Below are 19,018 nucleotides of genomic sequence, written 5' to 3'. Positions count from 1 at the left end.
CAGAATGATTTTTCAGCGATAAGAGCTATCTACATCTAAAACATTATTCTGGCTTTTTAAAGAGAACATAGGGAATTTCAATCCTATCTATAACACTCATTGCTTTTCCTTTGTGGAGCATCTTTAGATGTGAGCTGCCTTCTATGAAAGAAAGTACTGATGGACATAATACATATCTGTGTTTTGAGCTGCAGGAAATCATATTTCTAGCCCATACCCCAGTATTTCTCTGTGGATGCCCTTATTTCTCCAGATAAGACATCTTCCTTGTAAATCTGCCAGTTATTGAGAAGTTCATGTCTGTATTTTAACAAGGTGCATACTTCACATCCAAACCGAGTCATAAGATACAAGTTAAATGGCCTTTTCCATGTCACCACACAGAACAGAATTTTGATTTGTAGTAAGCAATTGATAAGAAATGAAATCCTAAGTGGTAAAGGCATTTTGATAGGTAAAGGTACTTAAGGGAATGTAGTTAAAGTTATTACAAAAAATTATAATGGGGAAAAGGTATGAAAGTTGTATAGAGGAATATCACAAAAGCTAATGAAGAGGAATACACTTTAAAAATCTCATATGCCTTTGCTTTGCCAGGTATTACAAAGTAGTCTTCTATACCCTTGTTAAAATACTGTAAACTACCTGCAGCATTTCAGAACTTTTCTATATGTAATCTAAGCCTAGCTTTAAAAAAATATGTTTCTGTCGTGTTCTTCCTACTTTTCCTGCAGTCTGATACTTCAGAGGGAGAAAAAGAAAAGTAATGCTTTACACAAATGTGCCTAATTAAATTATGGTACTCGAGTCCCCTTTTGCATTTCTGTATGGAACAGAATTTTCTTCATATTGTCTGCAATCAGACCAGTCTGTGCATTCTTGACAATCAGTATTGCTGTGTTACTAAATGGAGTGACTTTTACTTTTTGTTTCTTTCTTTGAAGTACCATTTGCTCATTTTACCTTGCCAGAAATGTTTGCTTGAATTACATACTAAGTAATGTTTAACTTTTTCCCTGAAATATGTTTTATTTCAACAGCCAATCCATCACAAGGAATAGAACAGTATTGCGTTGAATTTTGAATAAGCCACCAGTGTTGAAGAGGATATTCAGGAGTGAAGGGGATATAGAGGGGACTTGATGCAATTCAAGGAAGTTCACTTTGGCTCTATTTTTCAGTAAAAAATGAAACAGAACAATCTCTTTTTTATTTGTAGAATAAAATGAACTGTCAACATGCTTGGTAGACTTTTTTCTACCATGCCAATACTTTCTCAAAACCAACATAACCTACGTACATTCAGACTCAGGTGTAAATATTAAGCTCTCTATTATAAAGAGGGCTTGCTCGTATGTATGATGCATGTGTACGAATTGTGATGGCAATCACTTAGCTGCTGATCACCAGATGGTGGGAGCTTTTAAGTATATAAATCTGTGTTGTGCGTTCAGATCGGGCTGAAGTCTTCACTTGAGTCTGAGAATCAACCACAAAAGCTTTTATTTCTAATAGTATTGGTACTCTCCTGTGTTGATTGGCTGTTCTTTCTTACTTTGTATAAAGTTTTTTATGAAGCTGCAGTACTGAGTACACAACATAACTGTTGTCCACCAAAGAGTGCTTTATTGTCAAAGGTCATGTGGTTTATTTAGGAAAAACTAATTGTAAGTGATTAACTTGTTTTTAGTAGTGACAGGTTTTTAGTTCTTCACAACCAATTGCTCTTTGAACTAGTTAGAACTGCTTTAAACCTGGTATGATTTTAAAGGGGAGGAAAACCACTACCATTTAAAGCAGTGCTGTCTTATTGAATTGTCATTGCTGTTTCTTTTCCTATCAAGCTCTTTACATGAAACTTTAAATTACCATATATAAAAGGTAGGAATCTCCCCTGGGATTTCATCGGTACACTTGATAACACATGGACAGTGCTTTGGGACACTTACTGAGTGCAGCACACAAAAAAAGGGAAAATAAGGGTGCCATACAACTGAGGTAGTGGAATTCAGGAGCAGGTAAAAATTTTGACATTTAACACTTTAAGAACTACAATTTACCTCTGGTAGAAAGCAGTATAATTTTTAGAGGAATCTACTTGAGACTGAAATTTTTATCCTGCACAGGACTACAGTGGTTTTTTTCCTACTACTTTTCACATTATGACATTTCAAAGCTGATGTGCTCTTGTGCACCAGCTAGCTGATGGTTATAGCTGCATATCCCTCAGATGAGGGCTGTTACCACATAGCCTTACTTATGAATCAGTTATCTGTTGATTTAATGACTTTTACAGTACAAAGTGGAAGAAATGGAGAAATCTACAGTGTTAGTAATGGAATAACTGAAGTTTTTAAAGATGCAGATTACCTTGGTGAGGGGGAAATTTCAATGAATGTAAGTGTTCAGTGACTAGTTTCAATCTGCATCCTTTTGAATGAAAACTAAGCCTTCTGTTAGGCTGATGATTTTTGAATGCCAATATGAATATTACACAGTGGTTTGAAAACATTTTCTAACAAAAGAATCATGAATTGGAGAGGAAATGTGATGTGAAGTAAGAAAGCTTACAAATAACAGCCATGTGCTTAGATAGTCAAAATTTGCAAACATGAATACAAATTAAAAAGAAAGGTTTGATGCAAAATAAAGGACCACTGAAGGCTCAGATTTAAAGTATTTTGTTTTCTTCTTCAACTTCCCTTTTCACACCCTTTTCTTCTAGATAAAAAGCATCTGAAAGAGAGGGACTGATCTCATCCCGATAAGGCAATTAAAATTTCTTGGGCTTTCAATGGGGTTGCTTTGTTTGTTTTGGCAGAGGTTATTTGGTTTTTCTGGGATTATTTCAGTTTAGGGGGGTTTGAGTTTGGTTTGTTTGGTTAGGATTTTCTAGTGGAGGCTGTGTGGTTTGGATTTTTTTTTGGTTGGGTGGGTTTTTTTAGTAAGCCATTTTGTGCAAAAGCTTACATACAGGTAACCACAATAGTAGATCTGTTGTGCAAATATGAGCTTATGCTTCTTTTTGAACAAAAGTCTCATCTTGGAAGGCAAAAGGAATGCAAATAATGAAGTGAAAAGCAGAACAAAGATTTAGTAATATTTACTATGTTTGGCTGAGCTGCTTTTAGCATTTTTTTTCACCTAAAAATAATTTGTCTCTTTCTCACCCCTTCCAAATTCCAAATCAGAATTTGCCTCATTTAAAGTAAGCAACAGAGTAATTAGCACTTCTAGGTTCATCAAAAGTAAATTTGCATAATGCAAGTGCACAAACAATAGCAACTCTAGCTAAACCAAAACTGCATGTTTAGCATCAATGTCTTTCAGGACACCCCATCCACCACCCACTATCTTAGTGAAAAACACTAAGTGTCAAAGGGATTTTACATCTGAGCTTTCCAAATAGTCTTATATGGAAAATTAACTCATTTCCTCATTGTGCCACATATAATTGCATTGCTTAGTTTGTAACAAATTTTTGTTACTTTGTCTAACATTTCTAATATACCATACCAAATGTGTCTTAGGTACAAGAATGAAGAGTGGACATGGGTGAGGAAGTTCTTGGTTTCTAAATTTTTTCTGAATTGTGAAGTATTATGTGCCAAAATGGAATGTGTTATGGCAGCTGCATCACCTTTGTATATCTGTACAACAGAGCAGCTGAATGAAGTTACTCCTGCTATCATCAATTAGGAGATTCTTCTTAGAAATCCTTTCCTCAAATATGTTACATATGGATTCTTCCTCAAATTCTAAACTCAAAAGATACTACATGCTCAAAAGTTGTAATTTCTTTGGTAAAACTGCTAGTTTCCATTACAGCATCAAAAATTTCAAACACTAACCTAGACCTTGTCTTTTTGCCCCAGTATGACAATAGAGGAAGCACTGCTGATTTAAAACAGTAAGAGATTATAGGAAAAAACCAAAACATAAATGTGATGTTCACCAGTTTGTTGTACTGCATTTTTATATTAATCGTTTGCAGACTGTCATATGTAAATTCATATACAGGCTATCAAGGTCTAAAATTTCTTGACTAATCAGTACTGTTCATCCTGATTATTTTTAAACTGTATATTTCTAATCATATTTTTTTAACTTGGATTGACAGAAAGTTTATTTTGCTGAAGGTATTTTTAAGATAAAGCTTCATATTATCTTGTAATAATTATTAGTTCAATATGCATTTGTGTGTCACTTGAAAATACTGCAAATTACATTTGATTTTATACAAAATACTGAATAGTGAGAAGTGTAAATGTGAACTGTTTAAAATTAAAAATAATCAGAAGGTTTTCTTTCTCTTTTATTTCCAGTATGATTACAAAGCCATCATTTCTGTACCAGACTGACTCACATGTGCACTGAAAAAACACCACACTCAGCTGCCTGAAAATCTTTAATTAAAGCAGAGATTCTTAAAACACATTTTTATCACATATTTAAAAAATAGAAATATTCTGGCTCTACATTTCCAGGAATTCGCATTGGAAAAAAATACCTGCATTTGAATTGCTGGGATACAGTTACACAGTGAAAAAAGCACAGTAAAACATATCAATAGGATTTTAGTCGTTATTTCTCCTTCCTCTATGATTATATAGTATTAATTTTTAGAAACAAGCATTATCTTAAATACTCTATGCTTTTATACTTACCACAACAGTGAAGGCTTCCCAAAAGAATTAAATTTTTAGGTACACTGATTTTTGCACGAGCATGGATGATGGCCTAGCTTAGTCCTTTTAAAGAATATCCAATAGCAAAAAATAGCTATCAACTGAAATACTTATCACCTTTACCTTACCTACATTAGAAAATGCAGAATTTGCACACACCAATTTGAGCCTATTTGACAAGCAAGTAAACTTCTGCTTGCCTCAAAGGTAGAGTTTTATAGTTGGAAAATCTGTGTTCTTTTGTTGTAAGGTGATCCTTTCCAAATTCACATGAATTTAAAGCACCTTTTCCTGACAAACAAGCTCCCTGATGAAGAGTGAATGGCGGAGAACACCAATTTATGCATGTGACATGGGAAAACACAGTTAAGCCCTTTCACATCATTAGCAATTAAAGGAGCACTGGCACTGGGCAGGGGAGGGCAGAGGACAGAAAGAATCCCACAGAGCAAAACTGAACAGTGGCCCAATCCATTGAAAAGTCAATGCAAGAATAATCTGTTCACAGTAGTTCTGAGTAACTTGAATTTGGATCTATTTAGCCTCCTTTGCATTGCAATTTCTACACTGCCTATATAGGAGTAGACAAAAACATGATATAGCAAAAGGATGCCCTGTTATACATGAAATCTGAGCATAGTTTCAGAGAGAAGCTGTGCTTTAAACCTACCTCACCAAGGGTTTGTTGAGGAAGAAATGTATTTTTCTTGCACTTCTGGTTCTGGGATTGGTTTCATATGGATGTGACAAGTCCTAAATATGGAATAAGGTCAAGAGAACACAGAAAAAGGTGATGTGCTTTTGAAGCTCAGGAAAAGATGAACCAGAGCAGTTATAAAGATGACTTTACCTCAACTCAGAAGGAACACGGGGTGGCCTTTGTTTTGGATAAATGGCTATCAAAGTTTAGGTGGATCAACCAGTACTTTTTCAGCAAGAATGAAGACCAGGCCAGAATGGGGAGAATATATACATAGAAATAAAAGTCAGACAACTGCCATAACAATTTCAAAGAAAACAATGGGCTTTAACTGATCAACTCTCCCCATTCCTTCTCGACACCTGAGGACACCTCACATGATGACAGTGAGGACGTATTTCCTAAGGACCAATAAAGGGAGTCACCCTGGTATTGTGAAGGATCTGTGTTCTGCAATTGCTACATTAATTATAATATTACATTTTTATGTTTTTGGTATACTTTGTATCACTCCAAACTAGAAATGCCATGTGACATGAACCATCTTCAAGTAAGTAAATCTGGTATTAAACATGCACCCTCCATCCATGGGGTATTTCCAAGAGCCTTGTTAAGTGCTGGACTGTCACAAAGGGGGTGAAAGAACGCACCTAGAAAGTCTGTCCTTTAAACAACTCCATTCATGTCCCTTCTATCAAAGTCTGTCCTAGTTCTCAAGGCTGATGAAGATTCCAGAGAGGCCAAGCAGCCACTGGTGTTCTTGATTCCTCAACCCAGCATGTGGTGGCCCTGCTGCATAAGAGCATAGCAGCAGATGAAAAGCTCTTCTGTGCCACTAGCACCTCCAACCATGCCAGTTGCTGCAGCTCAGTTACAGCACTAACAGGATAAAGCCGCAAACCCCAAAGGCTTTGTACTCTGACAGCACAATGGGAACAGACCCCTGATAGCAGCTATTACTAATGCAAGAAAATCCAAAGCAAGAGTGATGCCAATAGTAGGAGGGTAAATAATGAAACGTCACTTCTTACCCTTATGAGCTTGCTTTTGCCTCTGTCAGTGCTTTGATGCCATTCTTTTAAGATAGCAGAATAATTACATTGTTTTCTGCTCAGTGGAAGAGCTCAAGCTCTTCATTATCACTCTTCTGAAAACAACTTTTCTCTAGATATTCTTGTATTTCTTCCTGAGTTCATGTTTACTAGTAATCTAGGTTGATCTTTCACCATTCTTCCCAAAATGGCATGCTCACTGGACTGAATCTCTAGTTCAGTACCTAAAACACATTATATTTGTCCTGCTTTCATGCTTCTAGGTGCTTTTTGTCCGTCTCTTCGCACCAGCATCATACCTATTTTAAAGAGTTCCATCTCTTCTTCACACTGATCAAACCTTTCTAGCCTCTGGTATTCTTTCACTCCAGTGGCAGTTTCATTGGGTTTTTCTTTTCCTACAATACCCTCTAAGGTTCCAAGCCTTTGCTAGAGCTAGCAAAAACTCCAGAAAGAAGTACTCAATCCATAAGCAACTGAAATATAATCAAACAACTAACATGTACAGAATTTCTGAATCAGAATGTGTCAGCTTATTATTTTCTTCTGGCATGAGAAAAAAATTTTGTACCTTGCTGTTATTTTTATGCTTTAGCAGAATTATCCCGCTGACTTAATTCCAGTACACAATTCAGTATCTTTCGCTCAAACAGTAACTACTGTACAAATCTCAACAGAAGAAATACTATTGCTAAAAGCAAGTAACAGCTTAATGAGTCCTGTTAACTAGCTGTGAAACATTGTAGAGACAACAGAACACAGATTATGAACAGCCACACTTGTCATTTTTACTAGTAACTAGTTTAGTTACCTAAACAGGGAGAGCAGAAATTTAATTCAATTTACTTAGCACTGGTTCATCTCCAACAGTCGTTAAATGTGATGCAGTATCTGAGGCTGCGCTGAAGATACAGCTATCTGCAACACTTGTATCACAAATTCAAAAAGGCATTTGCTGAGAAATAAAAATAAAGAAACAAAAAGCTGAAGATAAAATGTATTTCAAGTTAAATTCTAAGCAACACAGCCAAAGTGTAACAGTTGTTGCTTCCTGCAAAGACTGAAGGCTACCTCCCTCCAAGCACAAACTGTTCAGTACTTGCTCAGCATATGCTACTCAAAGAGAAAAAGCTCTGATTTTGTGCCAAATATTCAGTGATTGAAATGTATTTTTATGCAAAGAATCATTTTTCACATTCAACTATTGATCCACTGATAATGAGTCAGCATTGTATTACTTCCAACACTGCATGTACATGTATATATATGTCTGTGTGTGTGTATATACACAGATATATTCAGTTTTTCATAAGAAAATGTGTGTATGTGCCTGTGACAGCTCTAGGAAAAAAAAGCTCTAGGAATAATACAAGAATATTCTTAATCTTAATGGTATAAGTGTGCTAGAGGTACAGATTCTGAATTTGGGCCCAATACTTTTACCCCAAGGCCCATTTTCATACCAAAAAAAAGTGTAACCAGCTGAAAGCTCATTTCTTATGGGCTCAAATGGCCAGTATTCCTATTCATAAACTCAAGGCTTTTACCTCTTAGTCTCTTAATTAATTCTTTGGTATTCTTATCTTAAGCACAGACATTTCTCTCCACTTTCTTCTAAAGGCACTTTTATATTAATATACACTTGCCACTCCTGAACTGTACTACTGCATATGATTCAACTGAACAACATCATATCAACATTATCATATGTAATGACAGTAATGAAGAGGTGAATTCCTTTCTTTGCAAACTTTCTGCAACATAACATGAATCTAAAACTTAAACCTGAAATGCAGCGGTTTTTCCTAGGCCACTCACTACATTAATCCAAAGAGTAACTGGTAGCAGTGCATTAAAGAATAACATGACTAAGACCTGCAACACAATTTAATCCCTTCTTAGTATGTATGCCGTATTCTACTAGTGTTTGTATATATATTTACACCTGCTGCCAACTGCTTTACATGAAGGAATAAAGCTAAACCAGGAGTGATAGCAGCAAATCTGTGCTTAACAGATACAGCTATTTTGGTACCTTAAATATGACAGATGACTGAGATTTACAGTTCTCACAGCTAGGCAAAGAAATTGCATTCACTGTCATCACTTACAATTAATTTCTTTTCTATACTTTGATATACCATCAACTAGAGAAACTCTTAAGCCATATTCAAGTCTGACAAACTGAAAAATAAAATTGCCATACATACATGCTCTAACTGGTTGAAGCAGTAATCAATTACACTGAATCTCATTCTCACAAAGTTTTGGATGGGTTGTATTTTTTAGTTTTGGTTGGTTGGTTTGTACGGTTTTTAATTAAACAGTCTTGTAACCAGCCTTTTCTCCTTTTAACCAGGAGTTTACAACCCGCTAACCAAAACTGACAAGTCCTTCAAAGCATTCCCCAAAGAACCTATTTGTCATTCTGTTTTGAAAGGCAGATCAAAGTTAGAAGAACAGTAACTTTGCAACAGCAGGAAGGAGATTGAAAAATAAACAATTCTCTTGGCTTTCTCAGAGAACAGTCAGAACAAAACTGAATGCATCACAGCAGATTGAGCCCAGTAGCACAGCATAGCAAAGATTTAATTTTTAGTAGAGAAAGGGAGGGTTACTTATATGAACACTTTCCTTAGCAAAAACAGGTCAGTGGAAAAGAAGGCTATATTCAAAACATGACAGGAAATAGAAGGAAGCTCTGCCAAGCTCTTCTCATCTCTATGCATTCACTCACCCCAGCAAGTAAAAATATAAATAAAAATTGACACATTCTTCCTTGTCCAATGGGAAAATAGGAACAAGAAGGGAAGAGCAAGCAAAATATTCCAACTACCCCACAGACAAAATCACTTATATTCCACGTTGATTAAATTGCCATTTTTTTCAGAAACAAACAACACCTGTAAAAAGGGCAGCATCAGGTAAATCTTAAACTGCAGTGGTTTCAAGTAACACCTCGTGACTACAAAGTGAAGGAGGTGTGCATTGTTTCATCCTGTTCAGTTACTCAAATAGCAGCAGCATGGGTTCCTCTACCACCAAAACTTTGCTTTTGCACTTCTTCCTACTGCAAGTCAGAGCATCTCTATGCCACTACAATGAACTTCTTGCAGAGTAAAAAATCTCATGTTACAGCACATTGTCATATAAGTAATTTAACAATGCAAAAACAAATCCCTTGGGCTTGCCTACTCTGCAGACCATCTGTTTGGAGCTTACAGAAAAGAGTCTTTGTAGGATGACTACATCCTATTTGAGTAAAGCCTTATCAGTGAGCAAAGTCTTCAAAGATTGTGCGTACTTTTAGAGCTTACTCCAAAGAAAAACTTTTCTTCTAAGTTTCATCCATTATTTATTTTCAAAGGAGACTGCTTAGAGTTGCTTAGAAGTGAGGCACAGAACTGGAAAAACATGGAAGGTTTACAGTCATCTGCTTTCCCAGAAAATTTAAAGAATGTGTTCAAGTTGAGCAGGCATTTGAAGACTCTTGTGAGGCTGACAGCTACTTCCAAAATGCCCAGTGTGCTTTTCCACTCATTTCTTTCTGTCATCACCTCTGGCACCATTTTCTTGTTTCTCTCATATCCCCCAGAATGGCTCTCAATGTCCCCTTGGACAGGGAACAGAAAATCTGGCTCAAGTATGTTAAAGCTGCAATGAAAGAACATTGCACCTCATCCCCAACATCACAAATTTCTTGGTAAGGCATTTAGCATTTTCGTTTGTAGTTGCTCTTGCTAAAATTAAAAACTTCTTTAATAATTTAGTTCTGTCTAGATTAAAATTCTACTTAATCTTCAAAGTAATTGCAGACTATCTTGTTGCTTAAGCAGGACTTAGTTGGGTGTCAATTCAAAGCACCTATGCTGCCTTGATTTTAAAGATCACTTCCACTTAGAGAGATGTTCACTTTTTTTGATGAGTACAAATTGCTGTTTAGGGTTTGGGTTTTTTCCCCCACTTTTTTTTCCACAGACTATATCCAAATAGCAAAAGCTTCCACCTACCACTCTGACTTCTTAAAATAATACCTCAAGCCCAAACCAATGTGCACTTTTCTTTATTTGTGAAACTCTGAACTGAAACTTTTGACTGTCTGAAATATACACTTCACTCAAAGGAAACAACTTTCAAATATACAGTGAAATTGACTCCCAATTGTGGATTGTGTTGTACAGTTTATATTTCACCATGGTGTCATGGAAAACTTGATATAATCTCTATATATACATTTTTAAACACTCTTCCCTTTAACTTCACTTGAAGCCAAGTAGGGAAGTACTGTAAGCCTTCCCATAGGTTTCCTAAATGGAGGCAGACATTGGAGGCTGTGACAGGATCCCAAATCCACCCGTATCTCCAGAACACAACTCTATTAGCAGACAGATGCAATCATTCCACACCAAACACTCAAACAACTTTCCAGAAGGAAACTGGCTTCCTTAATCCACATCAGCATAGAACGGGCCTCTTCACAGTTACAAAGGAACTTTGAGATACCACCATTCAGGATGGGTCCTCAAGCTAACGCTGGAAAATCCTCAGGATCATCAGGATTTGGAGCAACAAGCTGCACCTAGAATGGAAGAAAAGAAGTCTTATAAAAATGAATACATTTCAAAAGTATCTGACAGCTGTGTATATGTATTTTACCCTCAAAAGGGTTCATTCTTCTACTCAAATGCTACTACTACTAAAGGCTACTTCTACTCAAATTGTATCCCTCACTATCACAAGGCTTTTATCTCAGAACTTCCAACTGCTATAGTTTCTTTTCAGTGTGAATGTTTTTATAATGCTCCCTGGAGAGGACCAGAAGGTCACAAGTTCTGCAGCACTGAATGAAAGAAAATTTAAGCAGTCTCAAGCAGAATACAGCATATTTTTTGAAGTAGCATTACTGTATTTTTACATTCTAGAACTACCAAACATATTGGGTTGTCATTTTAATCTCTCTGATCTGTTACGATAAAGAACCATTTTCTTACAGATGAAACAAATGCATCAACACTTTCATATTATTCTGAAAGTTCCTGGTCTTAAAGCATTTTAGTCACAGTAAAGTTTCTGTTAGTATGAAGAATAAAGAAGCCATTTTCCAGTGTACAAATGCTTTTTTTTATTCCAAAGGAAAAGGTAAGTGAAATTTTTATATAATGGTTATATTGAAGACATGAATCATCCTGTAGGATCACAGATTTACTGATCTCACTGTTAGTAAACAAAGTATCACTGTATCACAGAATTTTTTCAAAGAGATACAAGCCTCTAGTTATTTTAATTACTTCCCAATTTATATCAAAACTAATTGCATCCTTTTCTCTAGTTACCATTAGAGCATCCAGTAATCAGACCTTTTGAAATGCATGTGTTAAAAGTTGGGAGCCTGAATCGGTATTTAATTTCAAGTAACATAATATGGGACAGGAACTCAATATGCATGACAACATACTATGAGACAGGAATTAAAAACAAGTCTATCACTACAGAGATCAAAATTCCACACAAAAGGGGCAGGACACACACAAACACCATCAACAACAGAAAAAAACCCCAACCAAACAAAAAAACCCCAAATGAACAAAACAACCACCACAAAATCCATTATCATTACTTCTGGTCGAGGTACTCTCTCTTCAGGTGTTCTGCCACGACCACCTCGTGCTCCTCTTGATCCACGGCCAGGGCGAGGAAGACTCCCAAAATTAATATCCAGCTGAGAAGTTATATCATTCACTGGTTTTCGAAAGACATGAGAATTATCTTCAAAGTCTTCTTTTTGCAACTAAAGAGAAGATCTGGTTAAAGTCTACAGTTTTCCATATATGAGCTTCTCCCCTCCCAGATACATATTCACACTTATATTATTGACTAAGCAGCAGATGAACCAAGATAGCATCTGGAGCAGAAGACAGCCCTTAACTTTTACAGGATTTTAACACACATGAGGTAACTGCAGCTTCCCAAATGGCTGGGAAATGCATTCTTTGTTGGCTCAGAGATTCCTGGTAACAAAAGCTTCCATACCAACTCCATAATACTGAACAGGTTTGTCAGAAATATAAATCTAGGAGGTTTTCAAAGAGACTAGAGCATCAGACCTAAGCTGCTTACTCCTACAGTCATGTCCAAATAATAGATAAAAGGCCATACCAAAGCTACTTAATCGATGTATTCCTCCTACATGCCTGCAGCTATGAGATCACTGTGGTTTTAACTATGTGTTCCTAATAGCTAGTGCATGTCAGACTATTGCCCAGCATAGCTAATGAGGACTGTAGTAATGATAAAGTCTATGCTAACTCATCCCTTACAATGATGAGTCACTTATTCAATGTCTAATTCAGGGATTTCACCTGCCTATGTTACACAGTTCCTGTAGCTCCTGTTCTGTGTTCACTCTAACAAGGTCTCTTGATACTACCAGAAGAGAAACTTTATGGGCAAAAGGAACACATACCTGCTCTCTTCAGAATTTGTGGAAGGTATCTCCCCACCCCTACCACTACCTCTCAGAAAAGAAAAAGGGGATAATGACAACTCTGACCTAAAAAGTCTCACTAAAAAGAAGGCAGACTCAACAATCTAAAGTGATTAAGCAAGTTTTGAGATTATTATTATAACGAGAGAAGAGGTACATATTCATAAATGCATGTAGACTTCAAGGATCAAAATTCCATCATGCTAGACTGTATGCACATACTTCTGTGACCCCCAAAATCTGAAATCTAAGTAAGCTAGAAACTGAAAGAAGCTTCCCCTCTCTCCTCAGTACTTCTCCATGAAATTTCAACCTAAATAACATTATGGAGTGAAATTTAAGAGGAAATTGGGAGGCGTGCACACTACAGCACCACAAGCTCTCCAAGGTTAGTTCTAAGAAGCAGGACCCAAAAAACCACACCCTAAAAATCCAAAATTCCTATTTTCAAGTGCATATTATGATACACACAAGTGCATACTGGCAAGCAAGCTAAGCGGGATTCAAACTGAGGAAAAGAAGTGTGTATTAAACTCATAAGCCAAGTTTTTCTAGCAGCATTACAATGAGACCTATACAGGTGGCAGCAGCTGAGCCATAAGGTAGAACAACTTGATATTTTACATATTTGCACAGAAAAAAGGGGGGATGATGTCAGACAAAGACAATTGTCACACAATTTAAAGCCAGTTTTGGGGCACGTGTCATTGCAGTGATAAAGCTTAGATATTGTTCTCTTGCCCATTCAATTATACTAAAGTTAGTAGAAAAAAAATAGAGACAGTTTCCGATCCCTGGGCAATAAAGGAAGGTTGACAGAATTCCTGAGACAGTGCTTACATCGACACTATATTTTGACTTGTGAATCACCACTGCTTTGGAAGGAACAGTGGATTCTGGCTTCCGGATATTGAATTCAGGCTTTGGTCGATTCCGTTGCTGAAGATTTTTCCACTCATCTAATGTCATTTCTTGAATCACTTCTTCCATTGGCTCTCCTTCAGCAGCTCTAGAAGTTCACAGTTTTAGAGTAAAAAACTTTTTAAAAAAACCAACAAGATAAACAAGAGCACTTACCTCATTTAACTACTAAAGTAAGGATACTAAACAAAACATTTAGAATGTTTCCCACCAAATTGTCAATTTCACTTACTCCTCACAGTAACTTCATGTGATACTTTCATATTAACATAACTTAAGAGTATATATTTATGTACTCTGAAATTAATCATATGAACAAATGCTGTCTGCAGCTTCCTGTATTAGTACTCATCCAGTCTCATCCTGAATTCAAGCACTTAGATTCTAGACAAATCATTCTGCCTTTTGATCTGGCATATTCTTAACCCTACATTTTAATAGTGGATCTACCCATAGTAAATATAGCCACAGTAAAAAAAAAACAAAAAAAAAACCCACACAGAGCAGTTTTAAAACACACCAATTGCATGGTTTCATTGCTTTGTACTGCACAATGACAATATGAGGTGAATTAATTTTTTAGTGTAGCTTTCAGTCATCAAAAATGTTCACCATATGATGATCACACCATGGGATCTTACAGGTAATTATTAACGTTTCCTTTGTTAATTTCACAAGATGCTTCCTTGAATTTTTTTGTCAGATGTAGCAACAGACAGTATTTATCACTTGGCAAAATCAGACTAATCCTAGTCAAGTTATCATTTGTCACTAAGTACAATAACTATATGTTCTAGAAAAACATACAGAATACATCAGAGGCGGCCTTGCATATTTTTGAACTGTAAAGACAGAAGGTTTTATGTCTGTAATACACAGAGATAAGACAAGTTACATAAGCAAAACAACTTCCCTTCCACTGATCATGCTTAAGTACTCTTCTGCCACTTTTCTGCTGCTGATCAAGACAGGCCAGGCCAGGACACCAGGTTTTAGAATACTACAGGTATACATTTAATGATACCTACAGAAAGCTATTACCTACTAACCAGCATCACATACAGGGAGAGCACAATGTCCTACACCACCACAACTGTCTGCTGCATAAACAAGTCAAATACCATGACTTGTACAGGAAAGCCCACACTGATTACTCCAAGATGCTTGAGAAACCATTTCTCCTTACATTGAAAACTGTTATGTGTTACAATAGCAGTTGGAGTTGACTGTGTTTCCCTAACAATGACTTTTCTAGAAAGCCCCTTCATTAGAACCTGTCTTGTGGGAGAATGATGGATTTGGTTTTCTGCATTCAGTCATAATTCCACAGTCCTACCAAAAAACTATAATTTCCCCAATGTAAATATACAGTTTATTAGGTGCAAGTTGGAACTTTTTATCATGGAAAGATGCAGAGTCAAATGACAATCAGTGACTGTGTGTATTTTGTTTTCAAAGTTGTACAAGCAACTCATTGGAATACACACAGTTTTTGGGACTGTACTGTATAGAACTAGCCTATATGGGAACAGGCCTAGTCCTTCTTACCAGATTCTGCACCAAAGCATTCATATTTCTTGCCAAAATCAGACAGTATTTTTCTAAACACCCAGCATATGAAAGGGAGAAGCAGAACTGAACACTAAAGCAACCCTTGATTTTAGTTCTAGGATTAACATAAGTTAGTTAGAAATTCACTTCACAGAAGAATAACGAATACAGAAGTCCTGCACTACATGCCTGCCCCTCTGACATGCCTTTATGCCCTGTTGTTTTGAAAATTCCAGCTTTATCAACCAGAAATTCAAGGTGTTCAAGGTTAAAAGACTGGTAATCAGTCTGTCACTCCCTTCTCATTATGATCTGAAACTGTATTAGAAGGACTGCCAGGGAAAAAAAATAGTTTATTGAGTTACATAAAAAGGATACTGGTGAAAGAAGCAGCTACTTCTGAAAAAACACCAACAGATATTGTTGCATCTGTAAGAGCACTAAGAACACATAGCCCCAAAACCATTTCAATTTGTTGTCCTCGAGAGTAAGAGGCCAAACAACTTCTGATCAATTATCTGAAGCTTCAGTTTTGGGAATAAGTGTTAGAGGAATTAAAGAGAAACATAACTAATAAAAGTGTCTCTATTAGACTGATTTAATTTTTTCCTAAGCCGTATCTCAGTAAATTGCATATCTGAATTTTGGAAGTCTTTTTTCCTCCTCTTCCATGAACGTTTCACCACATTAGAGACACAATGTTTCAGTCCTTCGCAAGAGATGCAGAAAGATGCAGAACTGACAGCAAAAACTACTTGAGAACTAGCTATCAATATTTCAATTTGCAAAAGCAAGCCAAGAATGCAAATGGGAGTTTAACAGTGTAAAATAATATTTACTACATTTTCTGTGGCACAAAGATTGCCCAAAAGAAGGGCAATAGTGCAAGTATTCAAGAATACGGAACAGCTTCTGATTCAGTGGTATGAGATGCTAAAGTGACCCAGTGATTTGAAAACAAGCAACCAAAACAACAATCACCAGAAAGTCCCAAGAACAACCAGAAATACGTACACTCAGGCAAAAGTATCAGCCACCCAAACATAGAAAGAACCACTGACAAGGCAGAAGCTCTGAAGGAAGGACCTCAACTTTCTGGATTGTGGAGGAGCACTGCACTCAAGTATCTGCTCCTTCTTCAACAACACAGTACGTATGATAAGGAGCCACATAAACAGTTTTGTCTGAAACAGCTGTTATTGCTGGCAGGGTGGAACAAAATCTCAACTGAACTGAATTTTCTCATGGGAACAGATGAGAAGTCCACAGTAGCGCTGCAAGACACAAGTCTGAAACACCTGATGCACAATGGGGAATCCTTTAAAGATGTGCAAAGGAAATGTACATAATGCTAAAAAAATTTTACATATCCATTACATTAAGGCAAGAAATCCAGGAGAAAAAAAAAACTAACATAGCAGCTTCTATTTTTCTAAGTATTAGAAAGACCATCAGGGGACATTGAAATCTCCAGTAGCAGAGTACATAAAAATGAACTGGACATGTTTCAGACGCAACAATTAAAATTGATCATGCCTTGGGCCCAAAAGACCCCTTTCAGGTCTGAATTGCTATGATCATAAGAAAACACAAGGACATTTGACCACACAGCAACTTGACCTCACAAAAAGCAAAGACAGCTATTCCTTTCAAAAATATACATACAACAAAAACACCCACTTGCCAGTTCCAAAGGAAATACTTGCAGATTTACGCTGCAAATATTTGGTTTTTTCAACTGCAAAGTATGGTTTTGGTTTTTACTCCAAAGGATGGTTTTAATTGCTAGGTTATTAGGGTACAAATTTGTTTTAGGATGGCAAGACTCTCAAGGGGAAGCACCTATGAGTGAAGCACACCAACAAAAACCTACCACATTTTGCATACCACATTTTGGATGGAAACTTAATTGCAGCAAGTTATTTCGGGCACCAAGCCAGAATGGAAATGCATTCTGTATATTACCTTTCTACCTTCTAACGTTATACATTTTTAGTAACTGCTTAGTGTGCATTTTCATTTATCAACTTAATAAGCTCCTTGGCACACCAGCAGTCATGCTTACAAAACACTGCCAGCCAGACAACTAAACATAACCTCTGGACATGAACAAACTGAATTTACAATGAAAGTCCTAGAAAATCACTAAATGAGAGCCTTCAGTAATAGTTCCTACTGCTTCAGTGCCTCCAGTGGACAACAATAACCCCTTAACTATGCCTTGATTGCTGTGCATACAATAAAACAAAATACCTTTGCTTTTTGCCAGAAGGAAGGTAAATGGAAAGGAATGCCATTTAGCTCAGCTATTCACCTATTATTTTCATATTAAAAATAATGACAGCAGGTCTCTCTCAGATCAGTTTTTGTATTATTCAGCTGCACAAAGCAAATGCTTAGCTTTTATCAAGAAGTCAATGACAAGAAGCTTTCCCACTAAGCATTATTTACAAGAGCATTATCACCAGCTATAGAAAAGTTTAAAGTTAAATAAGGTAAGAACAATTGTACAAACTTACTATGGAAGAAAACACTCAATCAAATACTTATGAAGCTCTGGCCTGGTCCAGGAAAAGCTTTATACCACCATTAAACAACAACAAAAAACAAACCACAAAACAAATAAACAAATGAGATAAATAACCAAAACACTGAAGATAAATTGTTAAAGCTTCCTATTAAATAACCAATATGACACATAGCTCCACAAAAAGGAAAACTATCACATGAATAAAAAAAGTAAGAAAACCCCACAAGATTAAATACAAGCTCTACAAATACCTTTAGGAACAGCAGTTGATTAGCCCATGCGTTGTACTGAATGAAACCAAAAAATCTAATTTGAATTGGCCAACACAAGTGTGTTACATTGTTTAAACTGTGAAAAGTTCAACCAAAAGCAGTTGTGAGGAAAGTTTATACTTCTGCACTACCTATGTATTTTATACAGGGTCAAGGTTAGTTTTGCTTTTGCAGCAAAAAAGCCCCCTATACTAGCATGCGGTTTGGGATGATAATAACTAGAGATAAAAACTGTTGATACACTCAAGATTTGAGGATATGGGAAGAAACACCTTGACTTACATCACACAAGTATAAAAGAAACTCTTATCCAGCAATACTCTGCAAATAGAAGCTCAGGAATAGCAAAACAGAGTCTTAAAGGGAAGACCCCATAAGTCACAGAAACCCACAGAACCTCTTTTCCAGAGCTGCATGGTAATTAGCCAGCACCACATCAGAAAGCTCCACACCACCTTCATGCAGACAGGTTATTCCCAACTTCCAAGAGTACATTTTTTTACTTGTAATTTTAAATGGAAACACTTCAGACTAGAAAGAGAATGAGAGTTGAAACAATCCCAAGTCTCCAATCTCTTTCTCAATGCAAGCACACAACTGCAATAAAGCAGTAGAAAATAAATGGTTACCTTGCAGTCACTGCATTTTAGCGTCAAAATGAGAATGACCCTAGCAGCAGCCCAAGCAAACACACAACCCTGTATAACACTGAGGCTGTAGCAAAAGCAGAAGGGAGCCTAATTTGTGTTATCTGGACAGCAGGGGCAACCTAAGCATGTCAGGCCTTTAAGGACATCCTGAAGCCTGAACACCATAGCCT

The 19,018-nt window shown here is 36.6% G+C and overlaps 2 protein-coding genes across 8 annotated transcripts in view; one reads left to right on the top strand and one right to left on the bottom strand.

Annotated features, from left to right (window-relative positions):
* Positions 1–18,362, top strand: part of CDC14B (cell division cycle 14B) — a 57,937-nt gene extending 39,575 nt beyond the window's left edge. For all 4 annotated transcript variants that reach the window (XM_074532908.1, XM_074532903.1, XM_074532904.1 and 1 more), the window contains one exon: positions 1,041–18,362. In XM_074532908.1, coding sequence (XP_074389009.1) covers positions 1,041–1,077 — 37 coding nt within the window. In that variant the 3' untranslated portion in view covers positions 1,078–18,362. The remainder of the gene's footprint in view (positions 1–1,040) is intronic.
* HABP4 (hyaluronan binding protein 4) overlaps positions 1–19,018 on the bottom strand; it is a 39,493-nt gene that overhangs the window by 4,510 nt on the left and 15,965 nt on the right. For 3 of the 4 annotated variants that reach the window (XM_026795203.2, XM_005489819.4, XM_026795202.2), the window contains 3 exons: positions 13,765–13,933; positions 12,058–12,228; positions 2,153–11,019 (listed from right to left, as the gene is read on the bottom strand). In XM_026795203.2, coding sequence (XP_026651004.1) covers positions 10,963–11,019; positions 12,058–12,228; positions 13,765–13,933 — 397 coding nt within the window. In that variant the 3' untranslated portion in view covers positions 2,153–10,962. Of the gene's footprint in view, positions 1–2,152; positions 11,020–12,057; positions 12,229–13,764; positions 13,934–19,018 lie in introns of those variants that run through there. The other variant, XR_012578154.1, reaches the window with a different exon arrangement.

The sequence above is a fragment of the Zonotrichia albicollis genome, chromosome Z (assembly GCF_047830755.1).
Source record: "Zonotrichia albicollis isolate bZonAlb1 chromosome Z, bZonAlb1.hap1, whole genome shotgun sequence".
In the NCBI taxonomy this organism is placed as follows: domain Eukaryota; kingdom Metazoa; phylum Chordata; class Aves; order Passeriformes; family Passerellidae; genus Zonotrichia; species Zonotrichia albicollis.
The sequence above is the reverse complement of the archived record's forward strand: the minus strand, read 5'-3'. Positions and strand labels throughout refer to the sequence as shown.